Below are 16,176 nucleotides of genomic sequence, written 5' to 3'. Positions count from 1 at the left end.
AGGGTGTTTTTGGGTTGGGTGTTTGAAAAAAAACAAAAGTCATGAGGCACTTGAGCACATCAGGTATATAATTTGTAGTCTTAATCTTTAATATCTGTAAAAGTAGATAAAGAATGTGCTAGGATTGATGCACATGCAGTTGACCCTGCCCACTGGAAGCTGGTTGAGCTAGACTGACTTCTTGCCTTCTCTTCTGTCATTGTGATATCCTTAAATGCTTTAGTTAATTACAGACTAAATTAACTAGAATCAAGCATATCTTTTTTTAATGTGTTAACTGTTCTTTTTTCTTTGTTTGAAGATTGAATGTGCTGCTTATAATCCTGAACCGTACCTCTCTGGAGAAACTGAGTCAGATTCCTGTTCTATGGAACACGGTTTTCTTTGGGTAAGCTTAGCCTTACAAAGGGGTTTGTCTCCTCTTTCTTGAATTGTTTATTGTGACTCTTAGTAGCATATGGATCTGAAATTATTATTATTGTTACCATCATGTTATGATGGAATTCTGTAAAGGATAAATAGTAATTTTGTCCACATGATCTCATTGTACTCTGCAGGGTTTCATTTATGTGTATGTGATTTGTTAGTGTGGCACAGAATGAATTCCAAAGTGCTGAGCACAGTTAGACATGAGTTATGTGCTAATTTCTAATGAGGGCTACTTAAACCCATATGAGCTCACACTGTCCTTTTGTCTGTTTCCATATTTTAAAAATGTTTTAGCCATAAATAATCTGTTTAAGTTTGTACATAGGAAATAGTTTTATTCTGACTTATTATTGCAACCCCAAATATGCTGATATTTCAGCAGACAAAGTGACATAGCCAAAACTTTTTTTTTTAATGATTTCAGTAGATTTTCTTCTTACTACAATACTAAAATTTTAAGGGGCAATATTCTGGAACCTTTCAGAGTTAAAAGTTTTTGTTGGCGGTCATTTTCAGGATGACTTGTGTATTTTCTTTTTGTCTTTGTAAACAGTCATCACAAATACCTGCCAATAAAGCCTTTCTACTAGTGCATAATGTTCTTTCTTCCCGTTTGCCATGTTTTTTTCATTTCATATAAACATAAAAAGTATGTTATAAATTAAACATACTATGTAAATGTGTATTGCTGCCCAGGCAGATAATTTATTTTTCCACGCTTCCCAGATCCCTAAAATATACCAATTTGTGGATATATTGATATTTAGAAGTTTAAGAGCCTGTATCAGCAAGTTTACAAAAGGGATGATATTAGTAATCCCCCTTTCTGTTGCAGTAGAGCATTTATTTGTAGACCTGTTACTGTACAAAGGACAAGCCTCAGCTATATTATTGATGTCAAGTGTATTTGAGATAACTAAGAACACTGGTTATTAAAATAATATATTGCACAGGTACTTTCTGTAATTGCATTACTTTCAGTATGTACATATGCATATGAGTTAAACATCTCAGATCATAATATTTGTCTTCAAAGAAATAAGTGTTTTTGTAAGTATATGAGGGAATTCCGTGTTCTTATGTGATCTTTAAAAACATATTATGTTTGTGCTGAATTATTTTTTTGTTCAACTAGAGATGCACTGTTTAACTTTCCAGTATTCCTTCTTGTTAATGATGGTCTTGCTGGAGACAGTTATCAGAGTTTGTCTTTTATTTTATTTTTTTCTCCCCTGATTCAGATTGGCAGTTGTACTAATCAGATGGGCCAGATTGCAATAGTCTCATTTCAGAGCTCCGTCCCTAAGGTTATTGAGTGCTTCAATGTGGAATCACGGATTCTTTGCATGGTCTACATACCAGAGGAAGAGAAACTAAAAGAACGCAATACGTCTCTAGATTCTGAAAATGTTCCTGCAAAAGCTTCTAGTGTGCCTACTATTTGCCTTGGCATGGAAGAAGGAAGGTGATTCTCATTTTTAGTATACTATATATGATTAGCTTTACTACTCTGTAGCAAAAAGGTGTGAGATACTTTCTAGAACGTTTTCTTTTTAAAAATGTATTCATGAATACCCAATGACCTCAACTTATCATTTCCACGTAAATCAAGACAAAATACACTCCACATGATTTTGAAATATACTTTGTACTATATAAAATGAAAATAATACCTATATTTGATGAAAGAGGCTTAATTCATTGTACATCGTGTCTGAACAATATAAATATTTTTGTAATGTTGCAACCTAATTTTTAGGTATTGTAAATTTTTCCCCTAGCATTTTGTTATATACTCTTTGGTGCCTATCATATTAAGAACTAAATAAAATACAATTTTGCAGTTTTATTTTTTTCTTGTTTCTCTTTGTAGCATTTCTGTTTACAAAAGTTGCCAAGGTTCAAAGAAAATTCGACTTCAACACTTCTTCACTCCAGAAAAATCAACTGTTATGAGTTTAACATATATGTCGCAATACTTGTTTGCTGGCTTGGTAAATGGAAACATTGCAATCTACACAAAAGCAGAAGGTAACGTAGTGATATGATTTGATAACATCCTGAGGAACTTGCATGTTAGTATATTTTGGCACAAGCAGTTTTCCACTACTATATTGTTTCTCTCTGTAGAACTGCTGAAGTAAGGTTACTGCAGTTATAGGGAAAAAATACTTATGAAAAAATATTTCACACTTTCATTTCTTATTTTGAAGAATACTACATGATTTGATACTGTTCTTTTTATTTGGTACCATAAAATACATATGAAAACTGATCAGTGCTCCAGCTTAAAACCATAGGTATTGAGTGTCATGACTCACTATATTTCATAACACTTTTTGCTGTATTTTACATAGCACTATGCTAATTCCACTCTACTTCTCAATATCTGTGTTCATGAAAGACAATTTCCTAATGGTAGAGATTTCTGTATATCTCATTTGAAATGATGAGTCAGTTTTTATTTTTCAGATGGAAGTGTTTCCTGTTTGTGCATTTCATGTATTTCCCAGTAGGACTCATTTTTCATCGCCATTATGGCCATTTGTGCTCTGTCTAGCTAAATATTTGTTCAAAATAATCTGAGTATAGGAGAATCCCAGGTACCACTTCTGAACTAGAACTGGCTTCTTCAGAGCTGGCTTGGGTGCAAGTCTGTGCACTTTGAGGATTTCTTGTGAACTTTCCTGCAGTACCGCATACACGTACAGTTAGTTCAGCTCAAAAGCAGTGGAGAGCAGCGACACCTGAGTTTTTAAATAGCTCTAAGTGAGATATTAGCACAGACACACCTAACCTTGCGAAGTGCAGAGCTGGCACTACTACCTAATACACCTTGTTAACTTGAGGTGCATAAGTGTTGTTGCTGTGCTTCTCTAATAAGACAGGTGCTGTGAACAGTACAGCTGCGTTTGTGTGGCACTACACCTCAACTACTGAATCCTGCCAGCCTCTAGCTGGAGAGCCAACTTCACTATCTTAAATCTGTGGAACAAGTAATATGCCACCTGTCTTGTCCAGTGTTAGATAATACGAAGAGTTTGGGAAATACCTTTTCCAGCAAGAAAGAATCTCAAAGAAGTGTTGGGAAAGAGATTTTCTTTCACCAACTGCCATCTTCAACTCAGTGGGTTTCCTCATTCCTTCTTGAGCTGTCTTCTCTTATTTGAAGCCAGACGTTACGTTTCAGAGCCTTTAGGTTTTTTTTCCCCACTGAATAGCAAATTTCTCCTTGTTTCGGAGGCAGAGGATTCTTGATCCTAGTCTCGCAACATCGTTTTTTGATGTGTCAGTTTCTGTATGTGCCTGTGTGGGGTAGAAAGTGCAACTGCCATCTTCTCTGAAAGGGATGGGTGTGCTGCAATTGCTGTCGCTTAACTTCTTCTGAAAAAGACCACTGAAAAACAAGAGTGGCATCTTTAGCAGTATAAGTAAGAAAGGGTGCATGGGTTGCATATCTACAGAGCAAGATAAAAATGGGGCAGAGCTGTTAATCAGACAGAATTATGAGCTGGAGGATTGACCAGGATCATAGTGACCCCATCGTCTAAGACACTGGTTTTATTTAGCTGAGTGTTCAAGGAGCTTGTCACATTCTGTTTCGGGATAGCTGAAGCTCAGATGCAAAATGTGCATTTGTTTTTAAAATTTTTTTCCCGATTCATCCTGTAGTGCCTTCCTTTGCAGTTTGGTCTATGTTTGTTATTTCAGTTCTCCGTGCCTCATGAAAGTAGTGCAAATCAGCTGCCCCCGCATTAGCATTCGGATTCCTTATAGCTCACTGCTGCTGTCATGTGATTCTTCAGCCCTGAAGGGGTGTTTTTATGAGCACTGACCTATTTTACCAAACAAAGGAATCTGAGCAGTGAAATAGAAGGGACAGAGAATGCAGCCTAATAAGAGCTTTGTGTAATTTGTCAGTGTCGCCTTCTCTTCTACAGAGGCGGTTACCTTCCAACCATATAGGAACCAGCTTTTTTTTTTTTGGTCTGGTAGCATAAAGGAGACTAAGGCAAAAATTAAAAGTGAAAGTGAAATATAACCAACTGCATTATAAGACATCCTGATTTGAAGCCTGTGTTCAGATAAAGACAAATGCTTGGGGATGCACAGGTAAGATAGTTGTACAGCCTATTGTGGTACTTCATGAGTAAAAGGGAGTAAGTAATCTTCCAGGGTGAAAAATCCATCTGCCTGTTTCTATTAGAATTATAATCCTTGTTTCTTCCATTATAGATAGTGTTTTGTGGATCAGTTCAGTCACTGAAGCTCAATGCCTGCACATATGTAGTCAGAGAACCGTGACTTCTGTCATTTGGTATTCATTACCCAAAGAAGTCTAATTGCTCCTGTTGTTTTCAGATGGCTTAATACCTAAAAGCATCCAGCTTCTTGTAGAAATAGCAAGTACTCTATTCCGACTTTCTTCTCAAGAGAACTTTGTCCAGTTGACAGCATCTGCAATGCTCTCTGGCTACAGAGAAGTCTTCTCATGGAGAAATTTAAAACGGGAACTAAAAAGCATGTATAGTGAACTGAAGAACACATGGCATGGTAATGGGAGAGTTGGAGGTTCACAGTGTAACTTCCTCCTTCATGGAGGGCGCTCATGTTTACGCAGACACCTCTGTGTTGGTGGGTTTTCACTCATGGGTTAAAAAGTATTTGAACCTGAATGTATTTGAACATAAATTAAAAGCAATGAGGCAGTAATATCTTAAAATCTACTCAGTTCCAAAATGTGAGCTAGCATGGTGATCTGTGAAAATGTCACAGAAGGTCTAGGAGGCAGGTGAACTAGTGTATTAATCCTAGAAATAGGAGTCTTAATAACTATCTCTAGGCATGCTTTATTTTTTTTTGTGGGTGAGAAAGCTAGTTTGAGAAACCATAAAACAGCTAGTGCATTAAATGTTTATATGGGAATGGTAGTGATGTGGATTGTAGTGTTTATCTGACACTTCGCATGTTGAGAACTTGTTTACAGTGCTAGGAAGTTTGAACAGTTATCGTTCTGAAATATTGTATATTCAGTGTTTGCCTCAGGCCAAATTATTAGGAATATTTCCAGGCAAAACACTTTCAGATGAGGTTAAGGAAAAAGTACGTTGCATTGTCTGTGTAAGAAATGTAACAAAAACGTCTTTGTGCTGACTGCAGACAGACCAGCAGATGTGTTTTCTGAGTGACGTAATAGCAAAAAAGGTCAGCATATGTTTGACTTCCATTCAAAAAGTATCTTAGGAAAAGGAAATCACAATCTTTATAAAATGTAGGTGTATTGTCCCTGGTGTACTGTAGCCAGTTCCAGGTACTTCCTTTCTTCAGGACACTGATGCACATTTCCTTCCCATGAAGACTTATAATAGATAGAAACAGGAAAAAGGAATAAAATCTCAGTATGACTGTGGCGAAGACTAGAACAATTAATATATTAGTAATTTTGGCAAAGACTAGAACAATTAATATATTAGTAATTTGAGAAAGAGTTTGGTTCAGATGAGAGAACGGATACACTAAAAAGACTTACTTGCTGCTTTGATTACAGTGCCTAACTTCTGAGCATGCAATTGCAGTCTGTAGCCTCTCCCTTCCATGTGCAGTACCTGCAGCGAGCCCTTGCATGCTCAACCCGAAAATGAAGTTCACAGCACTCTGCATGCTCAGGGGTCCTTCTGCTCTGCTCAGTGCTGGTGAGGCCACACCTGGAGTACTGCGTCTGGTTTTTGGGCTCCCCAGTACAAGAGAGACATGAACTTACTGGAGAGAGTCCAGCAGAGGGCCATGAAGATGATGAAGGGATTGGAGCCTCTCTGCTATGAGGAGAGGCCGAGAGAGCTGGGACTCTTCAACCTGGAGAACAGAAGGTTCAGGGGGGATCTAATCAATTTACATAAATACCTGAAGGGAGGGTGCAAAGAGGATGGAGCCAGTGGTGCCCAGGATTAGGACAAGAGGCAGCGGACACAACTGAATATCTGAACATCAGGAAACACTTTGCTGTGTGGGTGACGGAGCACTGGCACAGGCTGCCCAGAGAGGCTGTGGAGTCTCCTCCTTGGAGATCTTCAAAAGCCACCTGGACATGGGCCTGGGCACCCTGCTCTGGGTGGCCCTGCTTGAGCAGGGGTTGGACCGGATGCCTCCAGTGGTCCCTGCCAACCTCAGCCATTCTGTGATTCTTTGAGTAATATCCAAGCAAGCCAATGAAGAATTGAAGCAAGGCATTTCTTAATGTCATCCTCCTTCCAGGTGCTGCGGAGCTAGAGAAGTGCCAATCTCCACTTGTGATTCACAGTGGAGAGCTTGCATCTATAATTAGTTTTTTAAGCTGGGGATGAATCATTCCTCTTCTTTTTAAACGGGATAGGAGAAAGAGGACATATAGTCTTTCGTATTGTATCCTAATGCCAAAGGCACTAAGCTCTCAAGTGGAGAGATCTCTGTTTTATCCAATGATGATTTAATACATGAACTGTATTAAATTGTATTTGCTCTGTTGCCCTCTCACCTTTTTTGAAAAGTGGCTCAGTTTTAACACAAAGAAGACACTGGGTCTGCTGCCATTTGCATTTTGAGTGGCGTTCACCCAGGTGGCTAGAGGTCTCTTCTGGAATCCAGAAGATGCTGACTTGAATCTTCTTTTGCCGTAGCAAGAACTGACCCACAGATCTGTAAGTGGAAGCCTCATATATTTTAATGAAAGCAGTGTTTGCCAGTGGTGTTTTTTTCAGAGCCTGTGTAGATGTATGCTGCTAGGTTCTGGCCCTGAGGTTTAAGGAATAAAGGAAAGCTCAGCTTTGAGGATTGCAATTGAATGTTAATGTGCTGTGTAAACAAAAACTGAGGCAATTCTGGCCGTGCACGGGGCAGAGTTTTACATTCTTTAGAAAGACTTCACTAGGAAAAATGTTGGCAGCTCTGAAGTTAGTCACGAGTTTGATGACTTCCCTGTCTGAAGAGGCCTCAGGACACTGATTAGTTATTTTCAGAGGATTAATATCAAAGAAAAGGAACAAAATTAAAAGGAAATATAAGAGTAGGGGGAAACAGGTCAAAAAGTTAAGGGAGAGCAGGTCATTTCATTAGCAAAGTGGATATCTTGCCAAGTTGATCAAGGTATATGTAGTTTGACAAATGAAGAAAGGGGGAATATGTGGAATGTAAAGGGTTGATATCAAACTTCAGAGCTTGGGTCTGAAGCACAAGGATCTAAGAACAGTTGCAGTGTGTCTGAAGAGTGTGGTTCTGGTATATGATCAACACTTGAGGTAGAAAGTGATGAGAGGTATTGCTATGAAAAGTAATGAATGGTACCAAGCTGTTAGGGAAAAGCAGTGATACAGAAAAAGAAATAAATACTGTTATCTTGACTGTGTTATCACTGTTAGCAATATTTCCAAATACTTGCTACCAGAAATGTGTTGACATTGCTATCAGTCTTATTTGGATATCTCATGCTGGGGCTTCCAGTGCCTCCTCTGTCTGTAATTTTAGGTAGGGCTCTATAAGCTATATAGCATGAAGAATTTTTGCATATATATGAAAAATCAACTATATGCATGTGCAGCACAGGACATTCCTATTTACACCTTGTTTAGAAGAGCAGACCTGAGTCCTCAGCTTATTTCCATGTGATAAGAAATGTGCTAATTTTTTTAGTTCTGTAGCTACTATCTTACTCCTCAACTCTGTTGGTTTATGTACCATGTGATAGAAAAAATGTTTGTGCTCCACTGCACAAATTAACCAACAACCACTGTTCCCAGGGCTGTGTTGGCAGCCCTGTCGAAATCATCAATAGTGCTGCGAAGCAAGAGAGGAAGTTACCAACAAAAAAGCGTGTTTAGTTCAGCTCTACTGAAAGCGTAAGGGAAGGGAAAACTACTACAAACTTTGAAAAGACTCTGAAGAAGTAAACTGTATTTTATCAGGTTATATCAAGACTTGAGAACACGCACAAATTATAAAAGTATTAAAAATCAATCATTTAAAAATTAAATAATAAACTTATTTTTATAATCACCTATAAAAGTAATATTACTGCATTGGGTTTTGTGGAAACAAACCACAGAATCATAAAATAGCCGCTATTCTCTCCTATAAAATGAAATTTGTTTTAAAACTTTTCTTGCCTACTTGATTAAATTTGAGTGAGTTGCAGGATAACTGATTTTATAAAATACATAAAAATCATGAAACATAGCAAAATGCACTAATAGAAACAATGCCCTTTTATGTAAAGGCCTTAGAAACATTTTCTGAGCATAAGATATCTTACTTTGATGCAGCTAAGCAGCCTGATATGAGCATTGCAAGATACTGTTCAACTTTGGGATGTAAACTATGGCACATAACTGTTGGAAAAATACAATTTACAAAGTGTATTATAAACAGTGGCATAAAATATATTGGTGTGTGGATACAACAGTGCTTAAAAACTGTTCTCATGTTTTAAATATTAATGAAAGATACAAATATCAGAAGTTATCACATCTTATTTCTAGCAGCCCCTATACTGAATTACATATTTGACCCTGTATTCAGGTTTTGTAGACACATCTCATTCTTGCAAATAAATACCTTGCCTGCAGTCCGTACTGATGTCTTCTATTAAACTGATGTCTGTAAAGACTGTCAGAGACTGTCATGTCTCATGTACTAGCTATCTGATATATCTGTAATAATAGTCGATACCTGCTTTGATGTGCTCAGTTTAACATCTGAGTCCACTAAAACTTGCAAATATGCTCATCTTTATGTATTGTTAATACTTTCACAGACTTTTCTCACAGAGCAGTAGGAAAAGTCCTCTCTCTTCTCCCACGGTTTCCCCTTCCTGTTTCCACAGGTGTCAGGCTCCCATCTTGTATTAGCTCAGGGTGCAACAACTGATTTTTCTACATGCAGACTAGCCTCTGGTTATGGGATAAATGTACTGCGTATTGTATCTCATATGGTATTTATATACTTACCCTGTAGGTTAAAGCAGAATTTGTTGTCTGTGGCTTTTTAGCAGTCTAGAGATAAGGATGACCAGAAAATCTTAAAACTAAAACAATGATTATTTAAAGAACAGAAACAAGAACAAATTCTGTTCACTGACTGAACAGAATTTTAAGCCACATTTCTGTGGACACTCTGAAGGGCGTTGTCTAGCCAGCTCTCTGTGAGCTGCATTATATACATCTCCATTACTTATTTTTCTTTTGATCAGTTCCTGCTTTTCATGAAACAGTTTGGAAGACTCTGCAAGAAGTCACGCTGGGAGCCTTGGTCTGGCTTTGTCCTGTCATATGCCTTGACTTTTTACTGACAAAAGTTTTATTTCAGCTACTACTTTCTTATTTCCTATTTCTTTTTTTTTTTTTCTTTTCCTTACAAGGAAACCAATATATTAATTGAGTATCTAACCAAGTATTTATAACTTCAAATGAAGCCTTTCCATTTCTTTTGCAAGGGCTGTGCGTAGTTTTAAATAGATAGTGCCACTTACTGAGCATACTTACATAACCGCGTCTTGAATTTGCATCCATTTACGCAGGTGGAGGTAGTATTTCACTTAGATTTTAGAAGCAATGAACTTTGGATTAGACAGATAACATGAAAAAGCCAACATCAAACGTGAAATCTGTGCAGGCTAGTATCGAATAGAACCTGGTGAGATCTGGAAGGAGAGGCAGAGAGAGCAGTATGTTTTCTCAAAAGTGGGATTTTGATGGTCTTGAATCTATTTGTAAACTAGATTCGGACCTGTTAAGTTATTTTGGCTGGGGGTTGGGCAGGGGGTGGTGGTGGGAGTAATCTTGGTCAGCAAAATGAAGTCCTGACCTTGCTTTTAGCCAGGAGTCTGTGGTTAAAGCATTCACACAAGCGTGTTGGATTACCAAGCTTAATCCCTTGCCTTGCTTGAGAGGATTTGTACCCATGGTTCCAACTCTCAAGAGATTTCAACAGCCGTCACAAAATAAGGAGAAAGAAGCAAAGCTTAATTTCTCCTCCTGGTGTCATCCCACTTTGTATAATTAATTAAGCGTTCGTTGAGGCAGGGATAAGAATACAGTTTACCCATCATTTAAATCCTGTCCTCATTACCAGGCTAGAGAGTCTTCCCATTTGCCCTCTTTTTTTTTTTTTTTTTTTTTTTTTTTTTTAACTTCGTCTGTCTCAGATGCTGACTGATCTGGGGGACAGCAATGATTGCAAAAAGAAATAAAAAAAAGTACTGCAGAATAGCCTTATCACATATCTAGGGTATCTGGGTAGGGTGATACTGAGCTCCAGATTTTGCCTGGGTTGATGTCAAGTGGGATTGCTGTTTCTTTGCATAAAGTCATGGAAACGCAAAAGACATCAGGTCTCTATCTCACCTTTTTCTGATCCCCTGAAATCTTAAAAGTAACTGCATTGATAAAGTGTTATGCTAAAAGCACCGAGTGAAAATGTTTTTGAGAAGTGAGTTTTGATACTCATAATTGTTAAATCAAACATTCATAACATTGCTATTTGTCAGTGACACTGAACTCCACCTCCTTACATTGTAGTAAGTTGTTTTTTTCTTTCAAAATTGACATCCATCTGACAGCAGTACTGATTTTCATTTTTACTCACAAACTACTGCAAATGCTAGATAATGATTTTAAATGAGACTTGATCGAAATTAATGAGGTGGCTTAATGCTAAGCCATCTGAGGAGTTGTACAAAATTTGAGGATGTTCATGATCCTCAATTAAAAAACAAAACAAAAAACAATAAACTTAGGTGATTGATAAGAAATTTAAACAAAATTTAAATCCCAGAGTCCACGGTTGAGATGCTGACAATCCCCACTCATTTGTCAGTTTAGAGTCAACTACGTGTTAGATTGATGTATAGATTGAATGTGTGTAAGAAAAAGAGCTATTGAGTTCATTGAGCAGTTTTGTCTGTACATTAATGTGGTGTTCAGTGTGGGCCGTATGACTACAGCGAAAAAAGGTAGCTTGTTGTTTGGCATATCCTTCAGAAGAGACAGTAAGTATGTAGTAGAATTATCCTGGGTTTATCTCCGAAAAGGAAACGTGAGGGTGCTATGTACTAGATGCTGTTACAGCTTCTGCTCTCAGTATAACTGGCAATGAAAGCCAGGATAAGCACACGTACAGCTCTGTTCTCTGAAGTTCTGTGTGCACTGAACTGCACACAGTGGTTAAAGCATTCACAGGGTATGGGCAGCCTCCAGATAAGAATTTAATTTGAGGATTGTGTGGATGCTAGCAAATGCAAACTTTTCCAGAAGTTTCTTTATTGCTAATGGTACACATGAGTCACGAAGAGCATAGTGACTTTGCATTGCTGGGAGAGTTCACAGGCTAATAATTGGAAACATTCTTACTTGCAAGCTGAAATCATGAAAATGATTTTGACAGTCTGAAACTAAATGCCATTTTTGCAAAGATGCTTTCAGAACAGAGCCACATCCCGGGAATGACTCAGTGAAGACTGCATAATGCAGATGGCAGAAGCAATTAGAAGCACTCCAAAGCAGAGGCTTATCATTGTTGCTGTTAGTGTGAAGCAGATAATGCCTAAGCAGATAATGAAAGGTGGACTTGTTACAGGAAAAAAAAAAAAAAGAAATGTGCTCAAGTGCTTGACTAAAGATGTGCTTACCTTGGTCTTATAAATCAAAATTCAAGTGGCTACCAAGTTGAAACTAATGTAAGTAAAGGAAACAACATTTCTGCAGCTTATGCAGGAAGGCGGCTTTCAAATGAGGAAATGGGGCCTTTTCAATACATTTTATCTCAGTGTTAAAACAGATACATTATCAAATTTTGATAGTAATACTAAATAATGGACAGAAAGGTAGTATTCGAGAATGTTCAGTGAGTTCTTACAATAGATATAAACTCATAAAAGTATTAAAATAGTTATGGCAAAATGTATGTATAAAAGACAGCTGCAAATATTTCAACAGTATTGCTAGCTGTTAAATTTTTTAGACAAATGATCTGCTAATCCTTGTTTCAAAGAGATGTCAAATGTAAGTGACCGCAGCAGTAAGCGGTGGCATGCAGCTCTTATTAAAAGGTCTCTGAATAACTGATGCTGCAACATGTGCTGCGTATTGTAATTTGGATCTGCTAAATGTGGTCCACAGAAAACACTGTGGATTATAGCTGAGGGGATGTCGTGGTTTAACCCAGCAGACAGCTAAACACCCTGTGGCCGTTTGTTCACTCCCTCCAGCCCACAGAGGGGTTGGGGAGAAAACTGAAAAATGCAAGAACTTGTGTGTTGAGATGAGGACAGTATACTAAGAAGGAAAGAAAAGGATAATAATATAATTTTTAAAAGCAACAAAAAGAATAAACAAAGCAAGTGATGCACAATGCAGTTGCTCAGCACCAGCCAACCTGTGCCCACCCAGTCGCACAGTAATGGCATCCCCCTGACCATCTTCCCCCAGCTTTTATTGCTGAGCGTGATGCCACACGGTGTGGGACATCCCTCTGGGCAGCCTGGGCCAGCTGTCCTGGCTGTGTCCCCTCCCAGCTCCTGGTGCACCCCCAACCCCCTCGCTGGCAGGTCAGCACGAGGAGCTGACAGTCCTTGGCTCTGTGTGAGCACTGCTCTGCAACAGCTAAAACTTCAGTGTATTATCAGCATTATTCTCATCCTAAATCCAAAACAAAGCACCACACCAGCTATTAGGAAGAAAATTAACTCTATCCCTGCCAAAACCAGGATAGGGGAATAACAGAAAAAGCGAAGATACAGCACAGAATTCAGTTTTAATTAAAAACAGCAACAACCATCACCAAAAAAACAAAACAAAACAAAACAAAAAAACACCTTCTTACATGAAGCATCTAGTGACAGAAAATCCATTCCCCATCAATATGCAGCTAGAGAGTTATTGGAGCTCATTAAAACCTACCGCAATAACCTAACTTCTTGAAATAAGATTCTGTCCTAGCTGGAATTTGATTTCAGCTGAAACAGTTCACTTGTGAGATCCTTCTGAGTTGGAGAAAACTGTGTCAGTTGTGGCTTTCTGACTTTACTTCCTCTGGAAAGAAAAGCGTTTATATGAGAAGAGCAATGTGGGGTTTGGTTCCATGTTTATCAATTAAACCAGATAAAATTTGTTCAATTAACAAATACACGAGCATTTTTTTTTTCCTCTTAAAACATTAAGGTAAGGGGATTACCCTTACAAACTTACCCTGGAAGTTAAAATTAAACAGATGTAAATCCAAGTGTGACTTTGCAAAGTTTTGCGCGGTAGGCTCTGTGGTATCACTGTTTCCATTCTTTGTATATTTACAAGTTTTCATGTTAAAGCCTGTGGATTTGTTCTCAGCTCCGTTTCTGGGTGCTCTTTGGTCATTCTCAATAAACTGAAGCACGGAGTTTTCAAAAGTATTTTATAATAACGATTGTAATTTTATTGTGCACATTCTTTCTTTTTTCTTAAAGATGGGACATGGAACACCGAACCTCAGAAGACAGTCAAGTTGGGGGTTCTGCCTGTCAGAAGTCTGCTTGTGATGGAAGATACCATTTGGGCTGCATGTGGTGGACAGATTTTTATAATCAGCACAGTGACGCATTCCATAGAGGTAAGTGCTTTTGAAATTATTATTTACATGCTATGCTGCAAGGTGTAAGTGGTAAAATTTAAACATTAAAATCTCTTTATGAAATGTGAAGATTTAGGAAGCGTTTCATGAACTATGGTTTCATTTATTGTGTTAAATCCCACACACTGCAGTCTGAAATTCTACCATGATGTTCTTTGCTGATGCTTGATTAGATCTAGGCTTGCTTCTTTTTCCCCACACATTTCCACATAAAATGCTTGTAGGGTATTTAGGAGAAGAGGTTTGCTTAAAAATGAGATTGGAGGGAAAAGCAGCAACAAAAGCAGCCTGTAGGAATTGCCTGTTGATTCCAGAAGGTTTTAATGCAAAAACACTGCCTCTGCATAGTTAGATGTGACTTCTACTTTCTGAGGATTTCTTAGCATATTTCGGATCACTTCTGTTTCTCAGTGGTCTACAGAAATGTCCTTTGTGTAAGAACATTTTCAAATGAATGATCATGCAAACGTCAGCTTTTCTGGAAGGACAGAAGAATGTTAAGGATTCAAACTCATATTTACAACCGCATTTTCCAAAAAGCATGAAGCCTTCAATTCTGATAAAATTGCAGCACTCCACCAAAAGAATGTCTCAGCGCCTAAAGTTTAGAGTTGATAAAATGTGAGCAATTAAAGCCTCTCCTTCAACCTACGGTACAATTATACTGAGTGCCATGATGTTTACAGCCATGAAATTCTTTCAGGCGGGAATCTGTGATGAGATCACAGCCTCCTTCTGTGTGTGCTTTGTTGCTGCTTTTTTTTTTTCATTGATGATCCTGTTTTCTCCCAACAATTGTCTGTTTGGAACAATTGATTCTGTGAGTCATTGTCATGGGTTTGCAGGGAGAGCGAGTGTCCTAATTTCCTGTTTTTATCTGTGATTTCTGGGTGACTTGCTTCATCTAAGTAAATGCTAGAGTCATATGTTTTCCTTCTTTGTTTTCCTTTCATTTTTATTTTTCTTTTATCCTTGTTTTGTTGTTAGTTTGGATGTTATGATGAGAAACAGATTTTGAAATGGTGATTTGGATAGGTTCTTGTGATGGACTTCCAATTACCTAAATTGTGGGGTGTGGGGTAGCCTCTGGGACACCTGGAATTACTGTCCTATAGACATCTGTGAGGAATTCTTACTCTGCTCTGCACTGGTGTGACCTCACCTTGAGCATTGCCTGACGCTTAGGGCACCACAGAATAAGGATACAAAACTGCTGGCATCCAAAGGAGGGCGACAAAGATGGTGAAGGGTCTAGAGGGCATGATGTATGAGGAGCAGCTGAGGTCCCTTGGTTTGTTCATCCCAGAGCAGAGCAGGCTGAGGGGAGGCCTCATGGCGGCCTGCAGCTCCCTCACGAGGGGAGCGGAGGGGCAGGCGCTGAGCTCTGCTCTCTGGGGACAGCGACAGGACCCGAGGGAACGGCATGGAGCTGGGACAGGGGAGGGTCAGGCTGGGGGTTAGGGAAAGGTTCTGCACCCAGAGGGTGGTCGGGCACTGGGGCAGGCTCCCCAGGGCAGTGGTCACAGCACTGAGCCTGGCAGAGCTCAAGAAGCATTTGGACAATGCTCTCAGACACAGGGTTTGATTTTTGGATGGTCCTGTGTAGAGTCAGGAGTTGGACTCAATGATCCTTGTAGGACCCTTCCAGCTCGGGATATTCTTTGATTCTGTGATCTTTCTGATCTCTCTGATTCTCACAAGATATTCATGGCAGTAGTAGTAGATCACAGTCAGATTGTTCCTGAAATTGGTTTTATAAAGCCAGATCACTGTAAATAATTTTGGCAGTTCTGGCCTGTTTCAATTACCAAGTTCTTCCCAGGTCAGGTGGTATGCCTGCAGGTGGGATTATGGTGTGCTATTTCGGCACAGAACAAATCCAGACAAGCTTGGAGGATTAAAGAACATATTAAGGTTACGCTACCAAAATACAGTATGGCATAGTCGATTACAATAGTGAAAACAGAAGTTCAGAGAGATACAAATAATATTCTGTCAATCTCTCTCAGACATGGTAGCTCCATTTTTTAGCTTTTACTTCAGGTTTTCCTACAAAAACATCCCAGGAGGTTTCTTTCCATTTCCCAGATGCTTTGTAAACTAACCCATCCGTTGTTT

General features: G+C 38.7%; 1 protein-coding gene across 10 annotated transcripts in view; it reads left to right on the top strand.

Annotated features, from left to right (window-relative positions):
• Positions 1–16,176, top strand: part of ARHGEF10 (Rho guanine nucleotide exchange factor 10) — a 121,176-nt gene that overhangs the window by 84,260 nt on the left and 20,740 nt on the right. For all 10 annotated transcript variants that reach the window (XM_080587746.1, XM_080587748.1, XM_080587747.1 and 7 more), the window contains 4 exons: positions 302–388; positions 1,671–1,894; positions 2,303–2,460; positions 13,895–14,037. In XM_080587746.1, the coding sequence (XP_080443872.1) occupies positions 302–388; positions 1,671–1,894; positions 2,303–2,460; positions 13,895–14,037 (612 nt within the window). The remainder of the gene's footprint in view (positions 1–301; positions 389–1,670; positions 1,895–2,302; positions 2,461–13,894; positions 14,038–16,176) is intronic.

The sequence above is a fragment of the Anser brachyrhynchus genome (genome assembly GCF_964034855.1).
Source record: "Anser brachyrhynchus genome assembly, chromosome: 3".
Taxonomy (NCBI): domain Eukaryota; kingdom Metazoa; phylum Chordata; class Aves; order Anseriformes; family Anatidae; genus Anser; species Anser brachyrhynchus.
This window is presented reverse-complemented; position numbering and strand designations above follow the sequence as displayed.